Genomic DNA, 27144 nt, shown 5'->3' on the forward strand with positions numbered 1-27144 from the left:
TGAGGTGTTCCTGGCATAGTATACTGTGCACATATGCCATGTTCTTCAAGGAATTTTGCAAATGGACCTGGACATTGTCCTGATTTGTTATACTTTCCATAATATTCACCACCTCTATCTGACCCAATGATTTTCACTTTTCTATCTAATTGTCTTTCAACCTCATTAACGTACACTTTGAGAGTGTCCGCTGCTTGAGATTTTTCTTTCAACAAATAGATAAATCCATAACGTGAAAAATCATCGATAAAAGTGATAAAATATTTTTCTCCACCAAAAGATGGAACATCAAAGGGTCCGCAAATATTAGTGTGTATAATTTCAAGAAGCTGAGTGCTCCTTGTGGCACCTTTCTTGGTATGTTTGGTTTGCTTTCCTTTAATGCAATCCAAACATATATCAAGATCAACAAAATTCAAATTCGAAAGAATTTCATTCTTTACTAATCTTTTTAATCGTTCTTTGGATACATGACCCAAACGTTTATGCCACAAATAAGCAGAACTTTCATTTAGTGAACTACGTTTAATTCCAATATTTTGATGAATAGTAAGCAGGGATTCATAAAAATTATTATCGAGTTTCAATCTATATAAGTCATCAATAAGAACACCAGAACCATAAAAAATAGTATTCTTATATAAATTGAAACATCCATGTCCAAACTTAAAATCAAATCCAGAAACATCAAGTCTTGAAAGGGAAATCAAATTCCTAGAAACTGAAGGAACATAAAGAGTCTGTAATAGATCAAGGTGATGTCCAATCTTCAAGATCAATCGATAAGTCCCTATGCCTTCAATTTGAGCCTTCATGCGATTTCCCATAAATACGAAATTCTTATTTGGATTTGTAGTTTGGATCGTAGTGTATCCCTGCAACATAGTGGATACATGAGTAGTTGCACCAGGATCAAGCCACCAAGTATTATTAGAAACTTCTACTAAATTTGATTTGAAACATACAAAAGCATTAAATGTACCTTTCTTTTCAAACCAAGCTTTACGTTTTATGCAATCTTTCTTATAGTGTCCTTCCTTTTTACAGAAACGACACACATCAACCTTGAGTTCCTTATGAGCATCCTGTGGAACTTTAGCAGGTGCTTTCTTTTTCTTAAACTTGTTGGCCTTCACTTTAAGTCCTTTACCTGCTCCTTGACCTATGAGGTTAATGTAATGACCTCCTTGTTTCTTAAGTCTTGACTCCTCTTGAGTAAGCATACTGGACAATTCACTAACATCCCACTTATCCTTAATAGTGTTATAGTTAATTTGGAATGGTCCATACTCAAGAGGCAATGAGTTCAGAATGAACTGAACCAAGAAGGTGTCATCCACTTTCATCCCCAAGGTCCTAAGTCTTGCTGCAATGTTAGTCATCTCGATGATATGATTTTGCATACTACGCGACCCATCAAACTTCATGGTCGTGAGTTCAGCCATTAGTGTACCAGCGAGAGACTTATCAGCAGAACGAAAACGTTCTTCCATAAACTTCAGGTATTCCCTGGCATTTTCTGTTTGTGGAATAGTACTCTTAATGTTGTTAGCAACAGTCATTCGCATGAACATAAGGCTCAATCTGTTAGAGCGTTCCCATGATTTATGAAAAGACTTCTCATCCTCACTGTTCTTATCAGTAATTGCAGTAGGTTTGTCATTCATCAGAGCTAAGTCAAGATCCATTACACCTAATTGGAGCTGTACTTATTCATGCCATTCAGTGAAGTTTAATCCATTGAACACAGTAACAGACGAAGCATGCGAATGAAGAGGAATAACTGCAAAATAGATATACATGCTCACAAATCAGAAAATAATGTGAATTCAGTAAAGCGATAAAAAATATATCGTAATTCTCCTTTGGGTAGATATTACGACACATTATCATAATTTAAATGCCAATTTTATCTTTAATAGGTAATTGAATATTTTTAATCAAACATATATGACATCTTTGGATATACAATGTAGGTTTGACTAAAAAGATTAATTTACCTCATAATTTTCACTATTCGTAGAATGATTGATTCACCTTTGGGTAAATTCTTAAGTTCTAGCAATAGTGAAAGTCAATTTATCTATTTATTTTTCAATATATAGGCATTTCATTAACCTTCATAGATAAATGACAGTTTTATGAATGCATATTTTTCTTAACCATACTAGTTTGGCCACTTTGGTGACTAACATGCTATATGAATACAAATGCATACATAATCTCATAAAAATTTGTGCATGTGAATAATTTTAAACATTTTAGTTTGTCCACTTTGGTGACTAACAAACTATAGAAACATAATACATGCATAAAGTGATCATAAACATGATATGTGTAAACGTTAATTTCTCTAGTTTGGCCACTTTGGTGACTAACAAACTATAGAAACATAATACATGCAATAAGTGATCGTAAACATTGTATGTGACGTTAATTTCTCTAGTTTGGCCACTTTGGTGACTAACAAACTATAGAAACATAATACATGCAACATGTGATCATAACCATTGTATGTATAGACGTTAATTTCTCTAGTTTGGCCACTTTGGTGACTAACAAACTATATTGCACTAAGTACACATATTATTTATTGCTTAGTATAGCGACCACTTTAATTTATTGCACAATTTAAAACAAAACATAATTATTACATTATGGGAAGATTATTCTATGATATACAAATTCATACATTTTTATGCAATATCTCATCAGAGATCATATTCGGCAGACTTATGAAGTGGGAAATCTTAAATATATGTAGAGTATGCTAATTTGCGTGCACGAACTATTCAAAACAAGAATAAATAATTGGTAGGAAATTCTTCAGAATAATGGTGCACTACCTGACATATCCAAAGGTTTTAACCAATTTTCAATTACAAATTAGTAGTAGTTATTATTTATTTAATTAATTAAGGGGCTAAAAGATCACATACTTTTATGTCTTAAACAAAAACTTTCCACGTACCAAGGCTAGAGGCACTGATTCGTGGATATTCTCGTGTCAAAATTCCACCGCTTACATGATAATTATTTTCATATATATGTAAAATTATCCGTTCAAAATAATTCAGGCTCTGATGCCACATGTAAGATTAAATACTTTCAGGATCTTGAACATGATAATTTTACATAAAGAATGTTAGAGACACATACCTGATGCGGAAGACATCATCACAAAGAGAAGCGGAAGCGTTAGTCGTAAATTGGTTTCTACCTCCTTGCCCTAACTTTATGTTACCACAAAATGTAGAGAATATGTGGTAATCCTAATGGGTGGAGGGAGGACCAATTTATAGAGGTTAAGACTTAATCTGGTACGTCCATCAAGTGACCAATGTACGAACGAGATTTATTCCTAATTAAATATTATTTATGGTATTACTTGGGTTACAAGTAAACTTGGGTCATAAGTACGAAATAATTAATAATAATAATAATAATTCTTACAATTATGTCTGATGAGGCAAAAATAAGTTTAATGGATTTATATAAAGTTCTATTCTATGAAATGAATTTTACAGAATCTTGAATATATCATTTTTAATCTATATATGTTGCTCAATCTTTCAAAAAGTAGATCGCACTCGTATCAAATTATTCAAAAATATATAATTATTGAAGAAGTTGATATACACTTAATAATATTTTTGAATATACTCAACATAAATTTTAATTTAATTACTAAGTGTACGTTCATAAAAGAAAATATATATTTTTTTTGTTAGGAAAATAAGTGTGTTTCTTACTTCTTTTTTTTTGTGTTTGGATAATAAGCAAAAAAAATTATTTTAGAAGCATTTATATATAGTCCGGACAAATATAATGAGTGATTGATGAGGTGTGAGTTGGTGTGGATGGGATGAAGATGAAGTGTGTTGGAGGACACCAATATAAAATGTCAGTATATCACTTGTGAAATTTATTTTTCCTACTTTCACTCAGAAAGTCATTTTACTTATTTATAAAAAAACTTATTTTCTAGGAGAAAAAAAATATTTATTAATTTTTTTATACTATTCCAAACATAAGAAAATTAGAAAATATTGCCGATCACACCCTATATATATATATATAGAAAGAAACATATACACTAAATTGAGAAAAATTAAAATGAACAGGGAATATAACATTGAAAAAACTAAATGAACAAACTTAACAAGATATGGAAATTGAGTATTCTAATTTGAATTAGAATACTCAGACAAGAGTTCATCCAATAGTTCACTTCCCAAATCTTCAAATATAAATACAATATTATTATTATTATTATTATTATTATTATTATTATTATTATTATTATTATTATTTTCTTCTCCATGATTTACCTTTTGTTTCTTTTTTCTTGAAATATTACTACTACTTCTCCTTTTGTGTTTCTCCTTTAAGGCTGCTGCTGGTGACAATCCATTCTTGAAGAAATTGCAATTTTCTGTTTCTTCTAACATTTTGCTAACTCTTTCAACTGGAAAATTTAGACAAGTTGTTGGACCTCTCATTGACAAAGCAACTTGATCATAAGCCAACGCGGCTTCTTCAGCGCTATTGAATGTTCCAAGCCAAACCCTAATTCCATTCCGAGTTGAATCCCTAATTTCAGCCGCAAATTTTCCCCATGGCCTTGCTCTAACACCTATATAGCGTTTCGTCTCCTTCTCAGGTCGTTCTGGATGGAAGTCATTTTCCTTATTAGAAGAATAAGTATCACTTGAGGAAGTATCTTCAAGTGATATTGATAATTCCACTGAATTTGAACTTTGTTTCTCGTCTTGAATCTTCAAAACCATTTTTTTTTCTTTGATATCTTTCTTAATTGAGATATAAACAATAATGTATATTAAAGAATATATGAGTTGGAAAAACTATATATATGTGTTACCACCCTAAAGGGGAAGTGTACATTTTCAAAAGTTAATTAAATTAAGAAGAGAATTATGTAATAATGGAAGAGACAATTATTGGATTAAACAAGAGAGCAAGTTGTGTTACAAGTGGGCAAAAAGTACAACTATTATAATTATAGATTTGAAAAGCTTTTAGGGGTATGTTGTCCACAAGCACGATCATGAAAAAGATTTGCAATTGGTCCATTAGATTTAATTGAAAAAAAACAATTTTTTTTATATATATTTGTACTCGAGCATACACCTTTTTTATGCAGATCAACAGTCCAACTTTAAAAAAAAATGAAATTGGAAATAATATAATATAGTGTAACTTTGTCAAAATATTTTGACTTAATTATCTATAATAGCATGAAACAAAAGAATGGTGCATACATTGTGGGGTGACAATTTTAATGGTTTAATCATATAGTTTTATATCCAACATAAATTTTTAACGTAGAAATTCTAGAACAAATTCAATAAGGATATTAAACTAGTTTGAAAACATTAACGGTTTGATAATGTTTGATAAAAGTAAAAAGCTATAGACATTAATGAAATTTGTGTTAATGTTTATAGCATTGTTTAATTTGTAGGGTTTTCAAGAGGCTCTCCCTCTATGGTTTCCCTCTTTATATATACAAGGTGATTCTTGATTCTTTTCATCTGTTCTGACCTTGATGGATAAAGTTACCTGCTTGATATCTATCGCTGGTGGGAGGTGACATGTATCCCGTGGAATTAGTTAAGGTATGTGAAAGTTGGCCTGGACACCACGGTCGTTAAAAAAATTGTATTATCCTGACAACTAACATGAACTCACATTATTATTCATATATTTATCTGTTTCATTCCACATTCACTATTTTTATTCTTTTATTATTGAATTTTCTGAAATCTCCCAAACTTCAAACCTAATTTTGCATTAATGTAATTAAAATTCATTATTCTCTGTTTATAAAAAAGATCAAATTTGTCTTTTGGTGTCTTCTTCAAATTTCAAGCACTGTGATAAGTATACATGATTTCAATATCATTAATTATATTCACTTATCAAATTCAGCGCAACACTATTTCGATATCATTATATCAACTTTTTGAGTTATATTTTATTATTCTAACTTTATATTATATTTTTCATTGAAAATTTACATTGTTTACATTCTTATTTCATAAAGTATGCGTACATCTCACCTTTACGAAATACCACTTGTAGGAGTACACTGAGTATGTTATTAACTTATTATTATTCTATTTTTATATGTCAATTAAGAAAAAAATAATTAAGATTTTTTAATAAAATTTAACTTTAGGCCCAAATTTATTGCCGTATGTCAATCGATTGGAAGTCAAAATATTATGAAATGTTTTTGAAAAACTAAAATCATACTTTCATGGGGAATTTGTGAATAGCACGTTCTACATTAAATAGAGGTATTTTAATATTTTAGGTAGAGAAGGAACAAGAAAATTGAGTTCTCAAAATGGAAAGTAGCAAAATAATAATATTATTACACGATCCTCAATATATAAGATCATTAATTAAGTAAATTCTTAAAAAGAGTAAAATTAATAAATAAATTGCTCCACTCAACTTATTAAATATGTGATAATATTATCTGTTGAAATTGTCTTATCATAATAATCTATCTTTATATTGGAAGTTTGTACATTATATTATCTACCAAAATTTAGTGCGGTGACATTGCCATTACATGAAGTGACCCTTCTCCTTCCCATGTCCCAAAGTTTCTAATTGATCGACAAAACAACAAAAACAACTTTAACGGTAATAAATAAACACATTAATAAAAAGTACTAAAATCTTTATCAGCATTAGTTAAGTGCCGTTAAATCCAATGTCGCTAAAGGCTTTAGGAACATATACAAAGAGTGTTAATTGCTGCTAAAAATATATATATTTAGCGGCAATTGAGCTATTGCCGTTAATTAATTGCTGCTAAAGATCATTATTGATGTAGTGCGATTAAAAATAATTACCATTACTAGTTAAATATTAGGCTTAAGCTTCAAATATTGTAGAAGGAAAGAAATTCCCCTTCATTTGCAAAAGTTCAGATTTTGAGATAGGCTCGATGTGACAAATTATTTATGTCAACATTACTTCAAAAAAATCTGCATACTCACTGTATTCATCAATAATGTTATGAATAATTCAAATATTGGTACTAGAATATTTAATATTACAGTTGAAACAGTTTATTGTTGTTATGAAACGGATATTTCAACAATATACATATAGTTTTATGTCCTATAATAATTAATGCTCATATAAAAAATATACGTAAATTAGTAGTAGTAAATAATAAGTCAAGTGAGCTTATATTTCTAGTTCCGTTATGACTTATTGACATTTTAATTATTATTTTGTTGCTTTCATTATCTACCAAAAGTAAGCAAATAGTTTAATAATATTAATTATTTACAAGGAAATAATTGGGGGGCCTCACATCTGGGATTTGTCGTTTTCCGTCGGCTGATACCCCACTTAGAATAAAAAAATAAATAAGTTAAAATTAGTTTATTTTTTCCTGGCATTTTAAATTAAATTTTTTAATATATTGAGGGATCAAGGGAGGAAAAAGGAGCAAAAGGGACAATTATAGAAGTTATAATATTTGTACATATTTAGTAGATATTTTTAATACGTATATATAATTTGGACTAATTAAAGTCAATGGAATTATATTATGTAAATAGAGTAAATATTATTTCTTTAGGTTTCAAAGTGTAGGAGAGAGAACATACCAGCAAGGGTTGTTAACTTGTTATATTAAATTTCCTCTTATTTAATTAAAGATTTTAAATTTAAGTTCTATATATGAAAAACAAAATCAGTAATCATTTTTAATGAATTCTTCGATAACTATTCTAATATATAAGCATACATTTCATCATTTAAAATTTAAACAAGCGTATGTTTCATGATTTTGAATTTAAACAAGAAGCACACGTTTCATGATTTTGAAATTAAATATATTATATGAGCTAGTCATTTTTTGTCATATATTTGATGTTGGAAATATATTGAAAAATAGTTATTTTTTATGCAATAATACTACAACAGTATTATAGATTTTAAATTTAAACAAACGACAAATCCAAGATAATAGTACAATATTTTATAATTCTTTTATAGATATTTTCCTAGTAACTTTTGGATTTATATCTATTTAACTACAACTTCAACAGTAACTATATTTGGATTTTATCCAATTTAAAAGCATGTGGGATGGGTCCTGATATTTGGCTAGAAAATATTTTCTATAGACTATAGTTTCCTTCGTACCAAACACATTCATAATCAATCTGTACTATAATTATGCCGGAAATTACCCAAACTTTTTCTTTTGGGGGTATCTACAAAGTTTCCCTCTTAAGTCAAAACATTTAACATGAGGCAAATGTTTTTTTCAATGAAAAAAAGTTTCTTCCACCATTTATGAATCAATTTTGAGCTTCAAAGAAAAGTTTCTTCCAAGAGTAATTACTCCAATGCTCTTTAAGAAAAAATTATATGATATATATATAAAAATATTATTATTATTATTATTATTATTATTATTATTATTATATATATAAATCATTTTTAAAATATAAATATATAATAAAAATTTAAATATTCTTGACAAATTTTCTAGATTTACCATAATACTATCATTCAGTTGTCAACGCACCTCCACCGCCACATAATCCCTATCGGACCTTCCTACTTACCCACTTTAAAATTCACCTACCCCAAATAAGATATATGTGAAAGAGACTATACACTTTATATAAATAATATGTATCAATTATTCACCTTATATGGATTGCATGCAAATGCATTATACGTCATATATATATAAATAAATTATATTTGTACCCATTGTATCCATTATAAATTTTTACGCTCATTTTCCTGTGTGATTTGTGTATAATAAATGTATAATCAGCGTATATTTAATGTATAACGTATACACACTATTATACATATATTACACAGTATTATGCAATATCCTAACTGAAAATGGATGACAAACGAAGCAAGCGTCAACCATTGGTAATAAATTGTAAATATTTTGGGCACAAAGTGTATTTCATATCAAATGCTATAAAGTTAGGCTATTAAAATTTGTGGCAACCATACCTTGTTATTTTTCCTTTTAAAGAGGGCCCAAATTACTAATTATTATAGGCATAATTACGTAACTAAGTAAACATTTACTAGTGAATTACTTAACACAACACAATTATAATTACAATTAATTAAGATTTGCAGCTAGTGTTTCATTCGGATAGCTATGGAATGTTCGGGGCTCACTCCCTCAATATGTATCCAACTACAACGTAACTCCTCTCTCTCTTGCCTTTCTTCCCTTTTATATAAATTATTACTATTTTCTTATCTTACACCTTACTAATTTTTCTCCTAAATTTACTCAACCATATCAATTTTTCAAATTTCAAAGATATCATTTCTCCCTCCTAATCGTACTTCCCCAATTTCAAAAGATTCATTGTTTATTACCTTTTAGTCTATTGTGTAATAAGTTACCAAATTGAGAATCTTATGAGAAAATGTGCGACTACGATATAAACATATGTAAGTTATTAGAAAAATCAAACAATAGCTTGATATATTATATCTAAGATTGAAAAATATATAAGCAAATATTAGATCCGAATCTATTATTATTGCGGAGAATAATTTCTCATGGGTTATGTTTTGCACAAAGTTCACATAAGGGCAAAATCTAAATGATAATCTATTTGCTTAAATCAATGTAGTAACAAATAAGAAAAAAAAAGAAATAAATAACCGTTTATCAAAACTCATTGATTTGGAGGAAGAAGACGTGATTATTTTATGACTTCTTTCCATCAAAAATTTAAGAAGCCTGCAAAGTTAATAACACACTATGGGTAGTAACTTGAGAGCTAATAGAGACAAGCCCTTACCCCAGAAATCAATATCAAGAAAAATATTACCCTTGAAGATCTCTCTCAACAGAAGTTGATGATTTTATATTTCAAAACGTTTGAGTACATTCTTCCATACTGGAAGTTGAACATGGCCAAAAGTTTGGAAAACAGGTGCGTGACATGCATTTGTGTGTGGGATGTAAAGAAGGAGAATGCCCCTAAGAAGTATGAAGGTGTAAGTGCATGAGATTGATTAATGAACGCAGATTGATTGTTTATTACACTTTAAAACAATTCAGAGGTAATATGTGTGTCGCTGGAATTTCGCCTATAGTTGAGGCCTGAGGGTACATAGTCATTCTCCCTAATAAATGAGAAAAAATGAGTATATAAGATATCAACATGCAAATGTGTTCAATGGACAAGATCATGCACGTTATCTATTAGCAACTTCTTTACATTTCAGAGAGATTTCATTAAATGTTAAAAGTGCAACTACCTTATCTGCAAATGTGTTCAATGTACAAGATCATGCAAGTTATTTTTTTATATTTGAGATTCAAAGTTATTTCTTTCTTTTTAATAAAAAAACTTTATTTTTTATGGTCTTAAACTATATATATACCAAAATATTTTTAATTTTGTGGTCTTAAACATATCATGCGGAAGTTAAATTTAAAAAATGATCAATAAAAAAGAAACATTCGTTAATGTTTCGAAACAAAGTAAAAAAAAAAACAAATAAATTAAAAAATATAGTATATATTTTTTTGTTAAAAAAAAAATTAGGCCCTTCGATTTTGGGGACTAAGGCGTATGCCTCATTTTCAAAGGCATTGAGCCACCCCGATCATATGCTGTTATGAAATAAAAGAAAAACTTAAATAGTTTTAGCTTTATTTTTATTGACCAAAGTCGTGGAGCTTTCCTCATATATTTCCATCAATATGCGGATGTATTATATAAACTGGAGGTACCTTATCCAGAGCTTCCATCAGAGACGATACAAATCGGAGCATGTTATGAATCTTTAGGGAATGATCGATTCACATGGCGATATATAAATTCAGCTTGACTTTCAACGCATCCACAACAGAGTAGTACTAGTTTATGCACAAGAAATTTGTAAGGCCATGAGATAGTTTCTTCTCAATAGAAAGTTTTGCTGAGAGCAACTGCTTCAGCATGACTTGATAAAATAAAAAATTAGAGAGAATGAAAAAATAAGAAAAGGAAAGCAAAACAACAGTTTACATGCCTTAAAGTTTCTCCGTCAGAATAACACCGTCTGATGTAGTACTACACAGAAATGCAGTGTGTTAGTGGAAAAGCCAAAATTTGCTAAGAACCTTAAAGAAACAAATTTTTCAAATTGTAGTTTAATTTATCCATGCTCAGCGCAACAACTTGTCTAGTCAATGTTATATGTCTATACTAAACTTGATTACATACCTATTCGAGCAAAGTCTAGCAAGTAGATGACCGGACACGTATTTTAACATCTAGATAGGAGAACCCTTACCTCCCGACTTCAAACTGGGAATGCAAAATTTAACAAAAAATATAGTGTGATGCCTTAAAATAACCAGAGTTAATCCCAAAATCTGTTTCGATAGAAAAGTTTTAAAAACTGACTGAAAACCTCCCTAGGATCTAGTCTAAATTGTTGTGGTATGGAAAAAACTAGAAAGAAAAATTAAAGAGAGAATGAATAATAACTCTTTGTATTGATTCTTGCATTGATTCAAATAGAAGAGTACATAACTATTTATAAATAATTAAGGAGAATAAACTATATTATTTTCCTTCTAGATACTAAACTGAAAGGAAACTAAATATTTTGCAATTAATGTAAACCCTAGATTTGAAAGGAAATTAAATACTATAGAATATTTTTAGATTAAAAACAAAAAATTAAAAAGATTCTACCAAATTTCAACATAAATTAAAGAATAAGAACAATATGAAAACAGACACAACTCCCACTATAAGAAAGAGAGGAGTAGAAGCTGCCGAAGATCACCATCTCTTCACCTATGAAACATCATCCTGCAACCAAACTATGCCAAGTGACATAGCAAGAGTAGTATCAGTACAAAAAACATATACTGGTAGACATCATCGACAACCTAAACCCACCACATAATAACATGTAAATAATGAGAAGAAGAAATACAACTGATGGTCCTCTTTTCCATTGCAAAAGAAAATAATTAAAAAAAGAAAATAAGAAGATGTTTTGGTTGAATGAGGCTGCACAACTTAGAGAGGAACACCAGGGTAATTTATAGTAGGTGCACAAGTCTATTTGTCACATTATTTAATATTTTCATACTACGAGTCTATTTGTCACACATTGTCACATTATTTAATATTTTCATACTATGAGTCTATCTGTCATGAGTATTATCACATTTATTTAGTATTTTTCATATCATGTGAATCTATTACTAGATTTATATCGCAATACATATTTTTAAATATAATATATATATAATAACATAAAAAAGTATTTGGGTATAATGACTAACTTGCACTACCCAGAGGAAACCCTACCTGAGGGTCTTTTAATAGTAGAGTACAATGGGGCAATGGGCTGGGCTAGACTTTGGTTTTTGTTGGATACATTTGTGTCCTTTTTTGTAAAGAATTATTTATGAATAAAGGGCTATGGCCAATACTAGATTAAAAAAAAATAGCAAACCTTAAAAGTTGAATTAGCTATTATTTAGTATAATGAGTTAATGTTTTATCGTTACAAACATGTACTATTATCGTATGATACCTTGGTTCTTCAATGCCGAATCTAAGGCTTCGAAGATTATATTATTTGTTTCCTTTGGAATCTATAACTAACTATTCGAAGCAATTGTATCTAGTAATCATACCAAACTTGGACAAGAAATTATTGTTTCTATGATTATCAAATTAAAAAGACCTATGTGAAAACTCCATGTTAGTTGAGGGGCATATTAGGAGCATCTACAGTGTTCCGGTAGGCTTTGAAAAGCGAAAGAAATTGTTGGAATTCTATGAAAGAGTCTTGAAAGCTAGGATGTATTCTTGCAAGGCTTGTTGAGCTTCTCCAAGTGACTGACATCACATTAATAATTCAATTTCATACGATTAGGTGGAGTGACCCAGATATGCCTCTTGAATTGTGTATAGATATTGATTCATTCACACAACAATTTGCTACAGGAGAGATGTTGTATATATATCGATTCATTCTCTCAGCTTGCTGTGTTTACTTTGTATTTTTTCGCAGCATAAGTTAAACCATCTTCATCATCAAAGGAAACAAATCTAGTTTCCTCCCATATTTTGTTAGTATGAACTCTTGAAATGTCAATACAAAAAATCGATATCCATAATAGTTGAGGCCACACCTTAATGAGGGAACAAGAGCAAACACTTCATCAGCAGATCCCAAACGAACAACAAGAATGTTCCACATAACATGTTTAAGACACAACATAAAGGATATTTTGGCAACAAGTTGTGTCTGGTAAGTTCTCCAACACGTGCCAAAAGGTCATGTTTTGTGCCTTGCGCAATGATGATAATATCGATTGAATAGGCTCATTATTCATCATGGATATGAGGTTGTATTTATTTTCTTCAAATTCGATATGATTCATCACAATCTTATTATAATATTTTAAAAATAATCATACTAATTAGCACTGGAAAATTAATCAAACACAAATCATCTAAAGCGACTATCGATCATATATGACATAATTCTATTTGGATAATTATCGATGTAGAAACCCTAGTGTTTTTTGGGAAACAACAGGCTTCAAGAATATCCAATTTTCCGTGGGATATTCTTCCCACAGGTTTATGGTAAGGCCTAATCTTCCTTGCTTGTACTTAGTCCTATTGAGAATTTTTTATGTTTATTATTAATAATAAACTACTAGATCAGAAAATACGTCTGCTAATATAGAGAGATATAAAAGGAAAAAATTTAAATATAAAAATCTGGCTAATTAGGTAGCCCAATAATTATTAAAGACCCTTTTTTGTCAATAATTATTAAAAGATCCTTTTTGTCCTCCAGAATTATAATTTTACAGTTATAAATAGAGTGTTATTGCCTTTTTTTTTTTTTGACATAACTCTATTTGGATAATTATCTAAATGAGAGATGTAGAAAGAGATATAAAAGGAAAAACTTTAAATATAAAAATCTGGCTAATTAGGTGATCCAATAATTATTAAAAGACCCTTTTTGGAATTAAAATTAAGGCTGTCAAAAAATAGAGAGAAATATAAATGGAAGAACTTTAAATATAACAATCTGCGAATTAGGTAACTCAATAATTATTAAAAGACCATTTTTGGAATAAAAATTAAGGTTGTCAAAAAAAATATCACCCAGAATTCTATGTTCCCGCTCAAGGTTGGAATAAAAAATAAAATCTAATTTTACTGTTATAAATAGAGTGTTACTGTCTCTTTTTTTTTTTAGTGTATCCTTCCAGCAGTTTCTTCAATGTCTAATCAAAAGCCTTTGCTTAGCCTTAAGAAAACATTCTTTTACAATTTCTTTCCATCAAAAGCTGAAGAAGAAGCTTGCAAACTGAACAACACTCCACATGTAGTGACTCGAGAACTAATTGAGATAAGGGACATATACCCTCCCCCAAAAATCGATTTGAAAAACCCCTAGCAGATCAAGAAAAAGATTATCCGTGACGAGGTTATTGTAGGAAAACTGGTGATTCCATTTTTTGAGATGTTTGAGTACATTCTTCGATACTAGACATTGGATGCGGCCAAAAGTTTGGAGAATGGGTGCAATGTGCCTTTTAACGTGTGGGATGTAACAGAGGAGAATATCCCTAAGAAGTATGAAGGTGGAAGTGTTTTCTTAAGGAAATTGCACATTGATGACTTTTATCTTTCGTGCATCAAATTGTTCAACAGTCGCGGATTAAGTGTTGGTAATGAATTTGGACTTTATTGGGATCCTAGATCTTCAAGTTTAATGTTCAAATTACTTTCTTAGGTTCGTGCTTAGTGAAAGGTACAAGAATTTAGGACATAAAACAACATTCCATAGTCGTTTTGTTAGTATTTCTCTTTCATATAGTTGTAATAGCTGAAGATTGGAACATTTGCATTATGGAGTATGATGATTCTTCAAATTCCCAATTTAGTTTGCGCAATTCCCTTTTAATACATGTGTTTTCATTCCTTGTTATTATAATGCTCTTTTAATTTAGATGTGCAATTTTGCAAAGTAGTACTTTTTCCACTGATTGATTTCTCCTCTAAGTTGCAAACAAGAATAAAACCTCTTGGTTTGTTTTTTGCACCGACAGTATTGATAGCGAAAAGTATCATGGTCGTTCATATAAAGTTTTTCGTCCCAACAATTTGTAGATTATTTGTTTCCATTGGAATCTAGAACTAACTATTCAGAGCAATTGTATCTAGCAACTATATCATACTTGGACAAGAACTTATCATTTCTATGACTATAAATAAAACCTATATTTTCTATGTGAAAACTACATATTAATTGAGGGGCGTATGTAGGAGCATCAACTCTAAATTGTTGGAATTCTACGAAAGTATTGAAAGCCAAGATACATTCTTACAAGACTTGTTGAGCTTCTTCACGTGACAGACACATGATCATCAAATGCTTCAGATATTTGATTTACCCACGTCAGCATGATCACAATTACGATAGTTTGATTTCAATTCAAGAATTTTTTCAATTACTTTTTCTATGTTTGTGGAGCCATATGAATATGGTTTTCCACTTGGTGAAATGAGCAGAGCACATACATATGCTCTGGTCAGAGTTAAAAGTTCTTCCGCTTTCTTAAACAATGTTTTTTTCCTTTGCGAGAAAGTTGCAGCTAGCATGTGCTTCCTTTGACTCAATTAACTCCATTTCAATCTTTTGCTTATCGCTGATGATATTCGTTTCCATTGAAAAAGAAGATAAGAAGATGTTTTGGCCGAAGAAGCCCGAGCAACTTTGAGAGGAACACCAGGGTAATTTTAGTAAGTGCATGAGTTTATTTGTCACGTGTATTATCACATTATTTAATAATTTCATATTATGAGTCTATTTGTCACATGTATTGTCACATTATTTAATATTTTCATACTATGAGTCTATATTCCATGAGTATTGTCACGCTTATTTAGTATTTTTCATATGATGTGAATCTATTACTAGATTTATATATATGACTAGTGTCTGGACATGATGCACATGTGTCCATGTCATGCAATACATATTTTTTAATACAACATAAATAATAATAAAAATATATATGGGTATATTGACTGACATGGTCAAACCTTAAAAGTTGAATTAGCTTCATTAGTTAGTTGTGTACGTTCATAATGAGTTAATGTTTTAGCGTTATTAGGTACAAACAAGTAATATCATCGTATGATACCTTGGTTCTTCAATGCTGAATCTAAGGCATCGAAGATTGTATTATTTGTTTCCTTCGGAATATAGAACTAACTATTCGGAGTAATTGTATCTAGCAAACATACCATACTTGGATAAGAACTTAATGTTTCTATGACTATATAAAAAAAAAAAACCTATGTATTCTATGTGAAAACTCCATATTAGTTGAGGGGCATATTAGGAGCATCAGCAGTGTTCTAGTAGGCTTTGAGAAGCAAAAGAAATTGTTGGAATTCTATGAACGAGTCTCAAAAGCCAGGATGCATTCTTGCAAGGCTTGTTGAGCTTCTCCATGTGATTGGCATCGCAAATATATTTCAATTTCATATGACTAGGTGGAGTGACCCAGATGTGCCTTTTTGATTGTGTATAGATATTGTTAGATACAGTTGGTCACACATACAGTTATTGATGTTTTCACAAACATACAACTTCTGCTTTCAAAATACATACATACACATACAGATAATCCAGCTTCTGTGATGAAAACACATACAGGGAGAATTATATACTGTATCTGCGCGATTTCAGTTAGCATTAACAAAAATCTCACTGTATTTTACAAAAAACACAGAAGCCAATAGCACTAAATTGACATGGATGTATTCATCAAGTACATGTAACATCTATGCGAATTTTGACCTTAAAACTATTGTACTGATTGAAGGAACTTGACAAGCTGTTGTATTGTTATTGTTTAATGCTTTCAGATAGACTAAAGAGCCAGGCAACACAAATGTTTGTTCAACTGATCATTCTGAATACAACTGAAGCTTTGCTTCCTCCTCATACAGATGAAAGTAAAAAGGTGTTGGCTGAAGATATCGGCAAAGATAGACTTTATGCAGTTGATGCTTATATTATGAAGAAGCAGAAAGTTCTCCCTCATCATGAGCAGTTGAGCAGAATGTTTGATATGGAAGCAATCAAACAGTGGACTGAAGCTTTTATCATCTGACAAATGCTTGGATATAGATCTGAGACAAAAATCAAACCTGCACAAGTACTTGGCCAAACGCAACTGCTCGAGTACATCTGAGACAAAATGATCTCAAATAAGTTAGAAGTGTAGATCATGAGGTGTTGCAACACATTCTATTCAACAACAACATACGCAATGTAGTCCCACAAGAGGAGTCTGAAGAGGGTAGGATGTACGCAAACCTTACCTCTGCCTCATAGAGATAGAGAGGTTGTTTCCGATAGACTCTCGGCTTAAGTAAAGCATAAATAGCAATGTGTTGCAAGAGAATCAAATTTTTCAAATTGCTCTTTATCATTATTGACCATACATGTAAAAAGATTCTTTTTACCTGTTAATCTGCTAGCAATAGCAAAATCTTTCTTATGGATTGACATGCACAATAGCACAGTACATAGGTATTTCCTCAATAGAAAAAGAAAGAACTGTAATCGCACTGTCATAAATCTAGGTGGTTTTTAAGACGAGCTATTAGAACACAATCATACAAAAGATATTATACTTCTCACTGACTATGCTTTGACAAAGAGGATATAATAGTAGAGGCTTATAAAGATGCTTAAAAGCTATAAGATTTAATTGAGGAAAGAGAAAAATGGCATAAAAATAATTACCATAGAAGAGAGAAATACAAAGTTTCTGCTCCCACAATATCGTCTTTTACCAACCACCATGATTTGCGCCAGAAGACGAAGCACATGTACCCGAGCTACCATCAGCCAATATTATTCCTCCAAAACACTAGGATTTAGAGGGGCAGAAATAGAGCCAGTGACACCAAACCCCAAATTTATCACCAATGGTTGAATTTAGATGAACAAAATTCCTCTTCAATTCCCAATTCATTTGTCTAACCCAAACCCGAACAATAGTTTTACTCCCAATTTCAATTCACTTCCAAAATTCTAATTCTAACCCTAATTCTGGTTCAATACCAAACAATTTGTAATGAACTCATATTGTATTGAAATGGATAATTGGAATTACACAGACAACTATAAGAGTTCATCATTCTAATTACTCCAAAACTAGTAACAAATCCTTCCAAGGGAAAAAGTAGAAATAAAAAGGAAGAATGGAGGGAGGTTCCAGATTAAACTAAGAAACTAAGAAATAAGAGACAAGTTAATAGCATCATCCTAATTGAGTATTTCCCTCTTCTATATATAGGAATCTTCCCAGGGTCCCAAATGGAATATGACATCTTCTCACATAGGTCCTTTAGCTAAGTTATACTCATAACACAATTCCATCCCATCTCTATCCCCACGAATAGATGACAAGGTAGGACATGTAGTAAACAGTCTTTGGATCAGGTATCCAGTGGTTTTCTCGGTAATATCAATGAAGAACCGTCTGCATTGGTTTCTTCATCTTCTTCAGGTAAAGTTAGCAAAACCCGAGTGAAAAGTTCAGATTTTTCTAATAGAAATGTTGATTCTAAAGTGGTTAGAAGTAAGAATTCGAGAAGGGGAGTTGTTTCGGATGAGATTATTTGTTTAAATAAAGAGTCAACTTATGTGGCTTTAGTTGCGTTAACGGCTAGATTTCCTTCTGACTCGTTAATAGATGAGGAAATTGAAGCTGGGGTTGTTAGTGTAGTAGGCAGGATAGAACAATGTAACTATATTTTAATTAGGAATCACATTATTATAAAATGACGTGAAAACGTGTTGATTTTAGGTGACATAGGATATGTTTGGTGATGTTATACCTGAACGATGTAGTGGGTTATTGGATTCTGCCTATAACTATTTGTTATCATACGTGTATATTAATTTTGAGGTGGCGTTGGCGATTAAGAACAAGATTTTAAATGAGCCAAGTAAAGGCAGAGAGATTGTTATTGGGCCAAGTCTTGCGGGATTGGCGACTGCAAGACAACTGATGTTATTTGGGTTTAAGGTTACTATTTTAGAGGAACGAAAAACGTGCAGGTGGAAGGGTGTATACAAAAAATATGGAAGAAGGGAATACATGGCAGTTGCTGATTTAGGATAGAGTATTTTGACAGGTACACTAGGGAATCCACTTGGTCAGTTAGGTCGACAGTTGTCGTATACACTTCATAAGGTGAGAGACCAATGTCCACTCTATCGTGCTGATGGAAATCCCGTAGACAAGCATTGGATAAAAAGAAAAGTGGAGGCAGCTTACAATGAACTTTTGGGCAAGGCAAGCAAGGTCAGGCAAGAATTATCTTAGGTTGTTTCTCTTGGAGGGGAATTGGAGACTTTGCGAAAGGATTTTGGTGTTGCGATGGATACTGAGGAGATGATCTTATTTAACTGGCATATGGCAAAATTTGGAATATGCAAATACAAGTTTGACAGTTTTCCTTAGCATTTTTGGACCAAGATGACCCCTATGATATGAGAGGGGATCACTGCTTCTTGTCTGGTGGAAATGGAAGATTAGTTCATGCTCTGGCTGAAACTGTGCCTATTATTTTTTTAAAAACTGTGCATGTCATTCATTATGGTAGAGATAGTGTGAAGGTGACTACTTGGTGCCAATTATATGAGGGAGATATGGCATTGTGCACCGTTCCTCTCGGATTTTTGAAGAGCGGTTCTATCAGGTTCATTCTAGAGTTGCCTTAACAAAAGCTGGACACAATAAAAAGATTAGGTTTTGGACTGTTAAATAAGGTTGCAATGTTATTCCCGTTTGTGTTTTGGGACTCCAATGTTGATATATTTGCTCACGGTGTTGTTGATTCTAGTTGTCTGGGGGAATTCTTTCTATTCTACAACCATGCAACGGTTGCTAGTGGGCCCTTTTTGTTAGTTCTAGTCGCAGGAGAAGCTGAACACAAGTTTTAGAGAATGGCCCCTACTGATGTAGTAACAAAAATACTTCAAATTTTAAAAGGTAAATGATAGGTTCCACATTAACTTTGCTTTCAATATACCAAAATCTTATTTTTACCAAAGCTAAGTTAATGTGGAACCTATCATTTACCTTTTAAAATTTGAAGTACTTTCGTTACTGCATCAGTAGGGGACATTCTTTAAAACTTGTGTGCATCTTCTCCTGCGACTAGAACTAACAAAAAGGGCCCACCAGTAACCGTTGCATAGTTGTAGAACAGAAAGAATCCCCCCCCCGACAACTAGGATCATCAACAACATAACCAAATATATCAACATTGGAGTCTCAAAACGCATACGGGAATAACATTGCAACCTTATTTAATAGTCCAAAACCCAGTCTTTTTATTATGTCCAGCTTTTACTAAGGCAACTCTGGAATGAATGTGATCGAACCACTCTTCAAAACTCTGAGAGGAACGGTGCACAATGCCATATCTCCCTCAGATAATTGGACTCTGGTAATCATATTCACACTATCTCTACCATAACGAATGGCATACATAATTTTTCAAAAATAATAGGCATATTTTCAGCCAGAGCATAAACTAATCTTCCATTTCCACTGGGCAAGAAGCAATGATACCCTCCTATATCATAGGGGTCATCTTTGTCCCAATATGCTAAGGAAAGTTGTGAAAGCAAACTTGCATTTTCATATTTCAGATTTGCCAGATGCCATTTAAACAAGCTCATCTCCTCAACATTTATCGCAATACCAAAATCCTTTCGCAAAGTCTTCGATCCCTCTCCAAGAGAAAAAACTTGAGATAATTCTTGTCTAACCTTGCTTGCCTTGTCCAAAAGTTCAAAGTAAGTAGCCTTCACTTTTTTATCAAATACTCATCTACATCCTTTCCATCAGCACGATAGAGTGGACATTGATCTCTCACCTTATGAAGTGTATACGACAACCGTCAAGCTAACAGACCAAGTAGATTTCCTAGTGTATACCTGTGAAAACATTCCTCTTAGATCAACAACTTCCACCTTATTCCCTCCTTCCATCTTTGTTGTATACACCTATCCACATTCACGCTTTCGTCCCTCCAAAACAATAACCTCAAACCCAAATAACATTAGTTGTCGTGCAGCCGCCAACCAAGCAAGACCTGCCCCAATAACAATCACTTTATCTTTACTTGGCGCAGCTGGAATCATGTTCTTAATTGTCAACGCTAACCCAAAATTAATATATTTGTATGATAACAAATAGTTATAGGCAGAATCCAATAACTCACTACACTGTTCAGGTATAACATCACCAAACATTTCGTTTGTCACCCAAATCGATACATTTTCATGCCATTTTGCAATAATGTGATTCCTAATTAAAATATAGTGACATTAATGTTCTATCCTACCAACTACACCAACAACCCTAGCTTCAATTTTCTCATCCTTTAACGAGTTAGACGAAAATCCAGTTGTTAACGCAACTAAAGGCTCAGAAGTTGACTCTTTTTTATACAAATAATCTCATCCAGAACAACTCCCCTTATCGAATTTTTTCTTCTAAACACTTTATAATCACATTTCTAATAGAAAAATCAGAATTTTTCACTTGAGTTTTGCTAAATTTACCTGAAGAAGATGAAGAAACCAATGTTGATTGTTCTTCATTGACATTACAGAGAAAACCATTGGATACCTGATCTAAAGATTGTTTAGTGTCTGATCTACCTCGTCTTCTATTCATAGCAGGAGATGGAAATGATTTAGGATCAAACCGGATTTAGGGGTAGGGTTAGAATTTGGAACTTAACTGAAATTGGAAGTGAAATCAAGAGTTTGAGTTATACAAATGAATTGGGGACTGGACAGGGATTTTGTTGATGGATTTTTATGCTTTCTGTAACGGTTTTAGCAACAGAGAAGAAGATGACCGGATTGGAGGAGATGAAAATGGACGATTGGAGAAGATGGGTTTAGGTTTTATGGATTGTTTCAACTTTTTTTTCCGGTTGTAACGAAGTGAAGATGAAAGGAGAAAGATAGCTATTTTGGTTCTTGAAAATGGAGGAGAAAACGAGGTGAAATATAAAAACAAAAAGACAAATATATGCATGGCATTTAATTTATTTTTGACTTAATTAAATTCATCCTTATTATTTTAGTTTAGTTTTTGTTACATCCTTGTAATTTTCATTTAATCAAAAATACCTTTTAAATTTATAAAATATGACCAAAAACATACTTTTATTTATTTTTCGTCCTTCTCAAACTTCAATAAATTCAGTTTTAGATTTGATATATTTAAATAATCAAACTTCAGATTAGAGACTATTGAGTTTCTTATTGGAACTCAGAATAAGAAACACAACTGAATTCAGATTTCAAGAAAATAGTGATGGAAATCTCAAACATCTTAATTCAGTCAGTGAAACGTAATGTTTAGATTTCTATCGTTGTTTTCTTGAAATCTGAATTCAGTTGTGTTTCTTATTCTGAGTTCCAATTCCTTAACCGTTGCGATTTTGACTTCTATTATGTAAATAAATTGAATTCTAAATTGTTGTTCATGTTTTGTATCACATGAACCGCTATTTGTTTATAAAAGTCATGTTTATAAAGATAATTATATGAGATTTCTTATACATCAATTTCGGAAAATGAAGAAAGAGAACTTTCTGCCTCTTCTTAATGCACACGGTATGAGGAGGAAGCAAAAGGATCCTTATCCCCATTGTCTAAGTGAACTTGAAGTTGTACTCAGAATGATCAGTTGAACAAACATTTGTGTTGCCGGACTCTTTAGTCTATCTGAAAGCATTAAACAATAACATAATGAAAATAAATGAAAACTCAGTATTTGGTAGAATATAACCCCCTAATTTAATTTAAAACAAAATGTCTTGGGATTATGAATGGGAAAATACAAAAGAAACCCCACTTAAAATGTTGTCGAAAACCTTCCACAAGGCCATCTACAGTTTATGGTTTGATCTACGGACCTTATGTCCCATCCATGGAATTCATATTGAAATTTTAAGGCTGAAAGGTCCATTCTACGGTACCAAACTACGACCCATAGAGGTTTCTACGGCCCTTAGATGGGTGTATGGGAATTGGACCCTAAACTACGACCCATAAAAGGGTTTTGTAGTTCACTGACTCAGAAAACACTGTTGTGGTAGTCTCTGGTAAAATATTCATAACGTTTTACTCTGAACTCGAAATGAGGCAAACCTGGTGGAGTTGGAAAAAAGACTCAATTTGATTGGTCATGAGCCACCTAATTCATTATGTGCTAAGAGATATGATCATTTGAAGTTGACCTAAGTAGAACTTTACATCAAAACTTAATCGGTAAGGAAGCTTACAACTCAACTATGTGCTGGAGGATTTTTGTGACCTTAATTCATATCAAAATTCATTCCCATATGAAATAATAGATCTTAACACCTACGGAAAATTTAAGAATCACCTGATACGACCTTATACGCAAATGAAGAACAGTTCGGACCTTAGCTTAGAAAATTTAGGGGGTGTTACACTCTTCTTGAATCATTTATGCTTCCCTTCTAGGTTTGTCTAGTTCAGCCAAGACATTCTCGAGGGGAACTCTCAGCTTGCTCTGTTTAATCTGCAATATTTCATAGCATAAGTTAAACCATCTTCAACATCGAAAGAAACAAATCTAGTTTCCTCCATCTTTTGTTAGTATGAACTCTTGAAATATCATTAAAAAAATCAATATCCATAATAGTAGAAACCACAGCTCAAATGAGGGAACAAGAGCAAACACTTCATCAACAGATTCTAAACGAATAACAAGAATGTTCCATGCACATAACATTTTTAAGACACAAGATCAAAAGGTATTTTGATATATTCCACATATCTTTAGTTTTTACTCCCGTTTGACAACAAGTTTTGTGTCTGGTAAGTTCTTCAACACATGGCCAAAAGGTCATGATTTGTGCCTTGTAATGACAATATCAGTTGAATAGGCTCATTATTTGTCATGGATATGAGCTTGTTTTTGTTCTCTTCAAATTTGATGTAATTCATCACAATCTTATTATAATATTTTCAATATGATTTTATTAATTAGCATGAAATACATGTGCACGTGTTCGAAAACTACGATAAAAATCATGAAGCTGGAAAATTAATCAAACACAAATTATCTAAAGTGACTACATCATATATGGTATAACTCTATTTATATAATTATCTAAAAAAAATTTGGGAAAGGGAAAAGGGTTTGATATACCCCTCAACTTTGTCATTTAGAGCTTGTATACCCCTCGTTATGAAAGTGGCTCATATATACCCTTACCGTTATATAAATGACTCATATATATCCCTACTGTTACAAAAGGAGCTCACATATACCCTTCATCTAACGGAAGTGAAAAAATTAGTTTTAATTTTTTTTTTGACTTTAATTTATTTTAAAAATCATGTGGGGGTATATATGATCATTCTAATAAAGTTCAAGTTGTGTTTTAATCTTTTTCATACATAAATTATTTTTTGACTTCTTTTATTATCATTATTTGAGTCTCTTAGTTTTTACTTTCATTCTTTATTGTAAAAAAAAAAATTAAAACTATTTTTTTTGCAGCTATATTGTAATTTATTTTTTGTATTATTAGAAAAAATGGGGGTATCTATAATAAATTTTATAAGAAAATTTGTGAAACATATAAATAAATTGGCCCATTAAAATAAAAATTTAAATTAGTCATTGAACAAAACGTAAAAAAAAATGTGTGAGGAAGATCAAATATCCAATTTTTCATCTGAAGAAATATTTAAGGAGAGAATAAGAGAAAAAACACATTTGCCAATATAGAGAGATATAAAAGGAAAAACTTTAAATATAATATTCTGGCTAATTAGGTAACTCAATAATTATTAAAGGGCCCTTATTGGAATAAAAATTGAGGCTGTCAAAAAATAGAGAGATATAAAAGGAAAAACTTTAAATATAAAAATCTAAATAATTAGGTAACTCAATAATTATTAAAAGACCCTTTTTTGGAATAAAAATTAAGGCGGTAAAAAAAAAAATATCACCCAGTATTCTATGTTCCCGCTCAAGGTTGGAATAAAAATTAAAACCTATTTTTACTGTTATAAATAGAGTGTTATTGCCTCTTTTTTTTCCAGTGTATCCTTCCAACAATTTCTTCAATGTCTGATCAAAAGCCTTTGCTTAGCCTTAAGAAGACATTCTTTTACAATTTCTTTCCATCAAAAGCTGAAGAAGAAGCTTGAAAACTTAACAACACTCCACATGTAGTGACTTGAGAACTAATTGAGATAAGAGACATACACCTTCCCCCAAAAATTGATTTGAAAAACCCTTGGCAGATCAAGAAAAAGATTACTCGTGACGAGGTTATTGTATGAAAGCTGATGATTCCATTTTTCGAGACGTTTGAGTACATTCTTCAATATTGGACGTTGGATGAGGCCAAAAGTTTGGAGAATGGGTGTGATGTTCCTATTGGCATGTGTGATGTAACGGAGGAGAATATCCCTAAGAAGTATGAAGGTGGAAGTGTTTGCTTAAGGAAATTGTACAATGATGACTTTTATCTTTCGTGCACCAAATTGTTCAAGAGTCACAGATTCAACGTTGGTGATGAATTTGGACTTTATTGGGATCCTAGGTCTTCAAGTTTAATGTTCAAATTACTTTCTCAGGTTCACGCTTAGTGAGAGGTCCACGAATTTAGGATAAAAAACAACATATCATAGTCTTTTTGTTAGTATTTCTCTTTCATATAGTTGTAATAGCTGAAGATTGGAACATTTGCATTATGGAGTATGATTATTCTTCAAATTCCCAATTTAGTTTGCTCAATCCCCTTTTAGTAATTTTTCCATTCATTGATTTCTCCTCTAAGTTGCAAACAAGAATGGATGCCTCCCTGGTAAGTTCTCCAAGACAGGCCAAAAGGTCATGTTTTGTGCACCGATAGTATTGAGCGAAAAGTATCAGGAACGTTCATATAAATATTATTTGTTTCCATAGAAATCAAGAACTATCTATTCAGAGCAATTGTATCTAGCAACTATATCATACTTGGACAAGAACTTATCGTTTCAATGACTATAAATAAGACTTGTCTTTTCTATGTGAAAACTCCATATTAAATGAGGTGCGTATGTTGGAGCATCAACTCCAAATTGTTGGAATTCTAAGAAAGTATCGAAAGCCAAGATACATTCTTGTAAAACTTGTTCAGCTTTTTCATGTGACAGACATCGCAAAAATATTTCAGTTTCAACGCCTAGGTGGAGTGACCCAGATGTGCCTCTTGGATTGTGTATCGATATTGATTCATGTTGACGTGTTTTAAAGTCTTACGGGCCTAAACCTAAAATTGTCAATATCATTAATATTAGTGGGTTAGGTTGTTAGTTTGCTACATATTATATATTCAAGTCTCTGTTTCTATATTCAACTGTTTCTATAAATCCTAGCTATTAACTCAAGAAAAAAAAAAAAAGAGAAAAGAAGGAAGGAAACATGAGTTGTTGCATTTAGCGTAAATGACGTCTGTAAATAAACTGCCTTAAAAAATCATATTTTGTCGAAATTCTTATTTGCACGGTATAAGAGCAAAACTGAAAGGTAAAAAGGATAAATATACCCCTGAACTATCGTTAATGGTATCTAAATACCCTCCGTTATACTTCTTGGACACTGATGTCCTTACCATCCAAATTTTGGGGCGTATGTACTCTTTCTATTAACGGTGGGATACGTGTCACAATCTTAAACACCTACCCAATATTTATTTAGTTTTTATCCATAATTAAAAGACTCACACAAATTAATTAAATAACCCACCCAATTAACATAATACCCACACCCAAATTATAACCCTAAATCCCCAAATAGTTCATGGGATCGAAATCACAAGTCTCCTTTCCTTCTCACGATTTGTTAAACACTTCATGGGATCGAAATAAATCTGGTTTCATCCCATATTTTGTTAGTATTAACATCTATAGAAGGTTCTTTAAGAAATTAATTATAGCTTTTATCGTCTTGTCTAG

At 31.6% G+C, this 27144-nt stretch overlaps 1 protein-coding gene and 4 pseudogenes across 1 annotated transcript; 3 read left to right on the plus strand and 2 right to left on the minus strand.

Moving 5' to 3' along the window:
• Positions 1 to 4184: 4184 nt before the first annotated feature.
• On the minus strand, positions 4185 to 4790 carry LOC125831337 (ethylene-response factor C3-like). The gene has a single exon (XM_049510536.1). The coding sequence runs from the start codon at positions 4788 to 4790 to the stop codon at positions 4185 to 4187; it is 606 nt and encodes a 201-aa protein (XP_049366493.1).
• Positions 4791 to 14316: 9526 nt separating this feature from the next.
• LOC125831458 (uncharacterized) lies at positions 14317 to 14832 on the plus strand (annotated as a pseudogene).
• A 2170-nt stretch (positions 14833 to 17002) lies between these two features.
• Positions 17003 to 20130, plus strand: LOC125831459 (protein FLOWERING LOCUS D-like; annotated as a pseudogene).
• Positions 20131 to 20204: 74 nt separating this feature from the next.
• Positions 20205 to 21820, minus strand: LOC125831460 (protein FLOWERING LOCUS D-like; annotated as a pseudogene).
• Positions 21821 to 25266: 3446 nt separating this feature from the next.
• Positions 25267 to 25794, plus strand: LOC125831461 (uncharacterized; annotated as a pseudogene).
• The last annotated feature ends 1350 nt before the right edge of the window (positions 25795 to 27144 follow it).

This window comes from Solanum verrucosum, unplaced genomic scaffold (assembly GCF_900185275.1).
Source record: "Solanum verrucosum unplaced genomic scaffold, falcon-dt-bn FXZP01000049.1, whole genome shotgun sequence".
NCBI lineage: Eukaryota > Viridiplantae > Streptophyta > Magnoliopsida > Solanales > Solanaceae > Solanum > Solanum verrucosum.

What these genes read in the sequence shown, in the direction of transcription:
- LOC125831337 (XM_049510536.1), bottom strand. Translation starts at nt 4,790, where the DNA reads ATGGTTTTGAAGATTCAAGACGAGAAACAAAGTTCAAATTCAGTGGAA.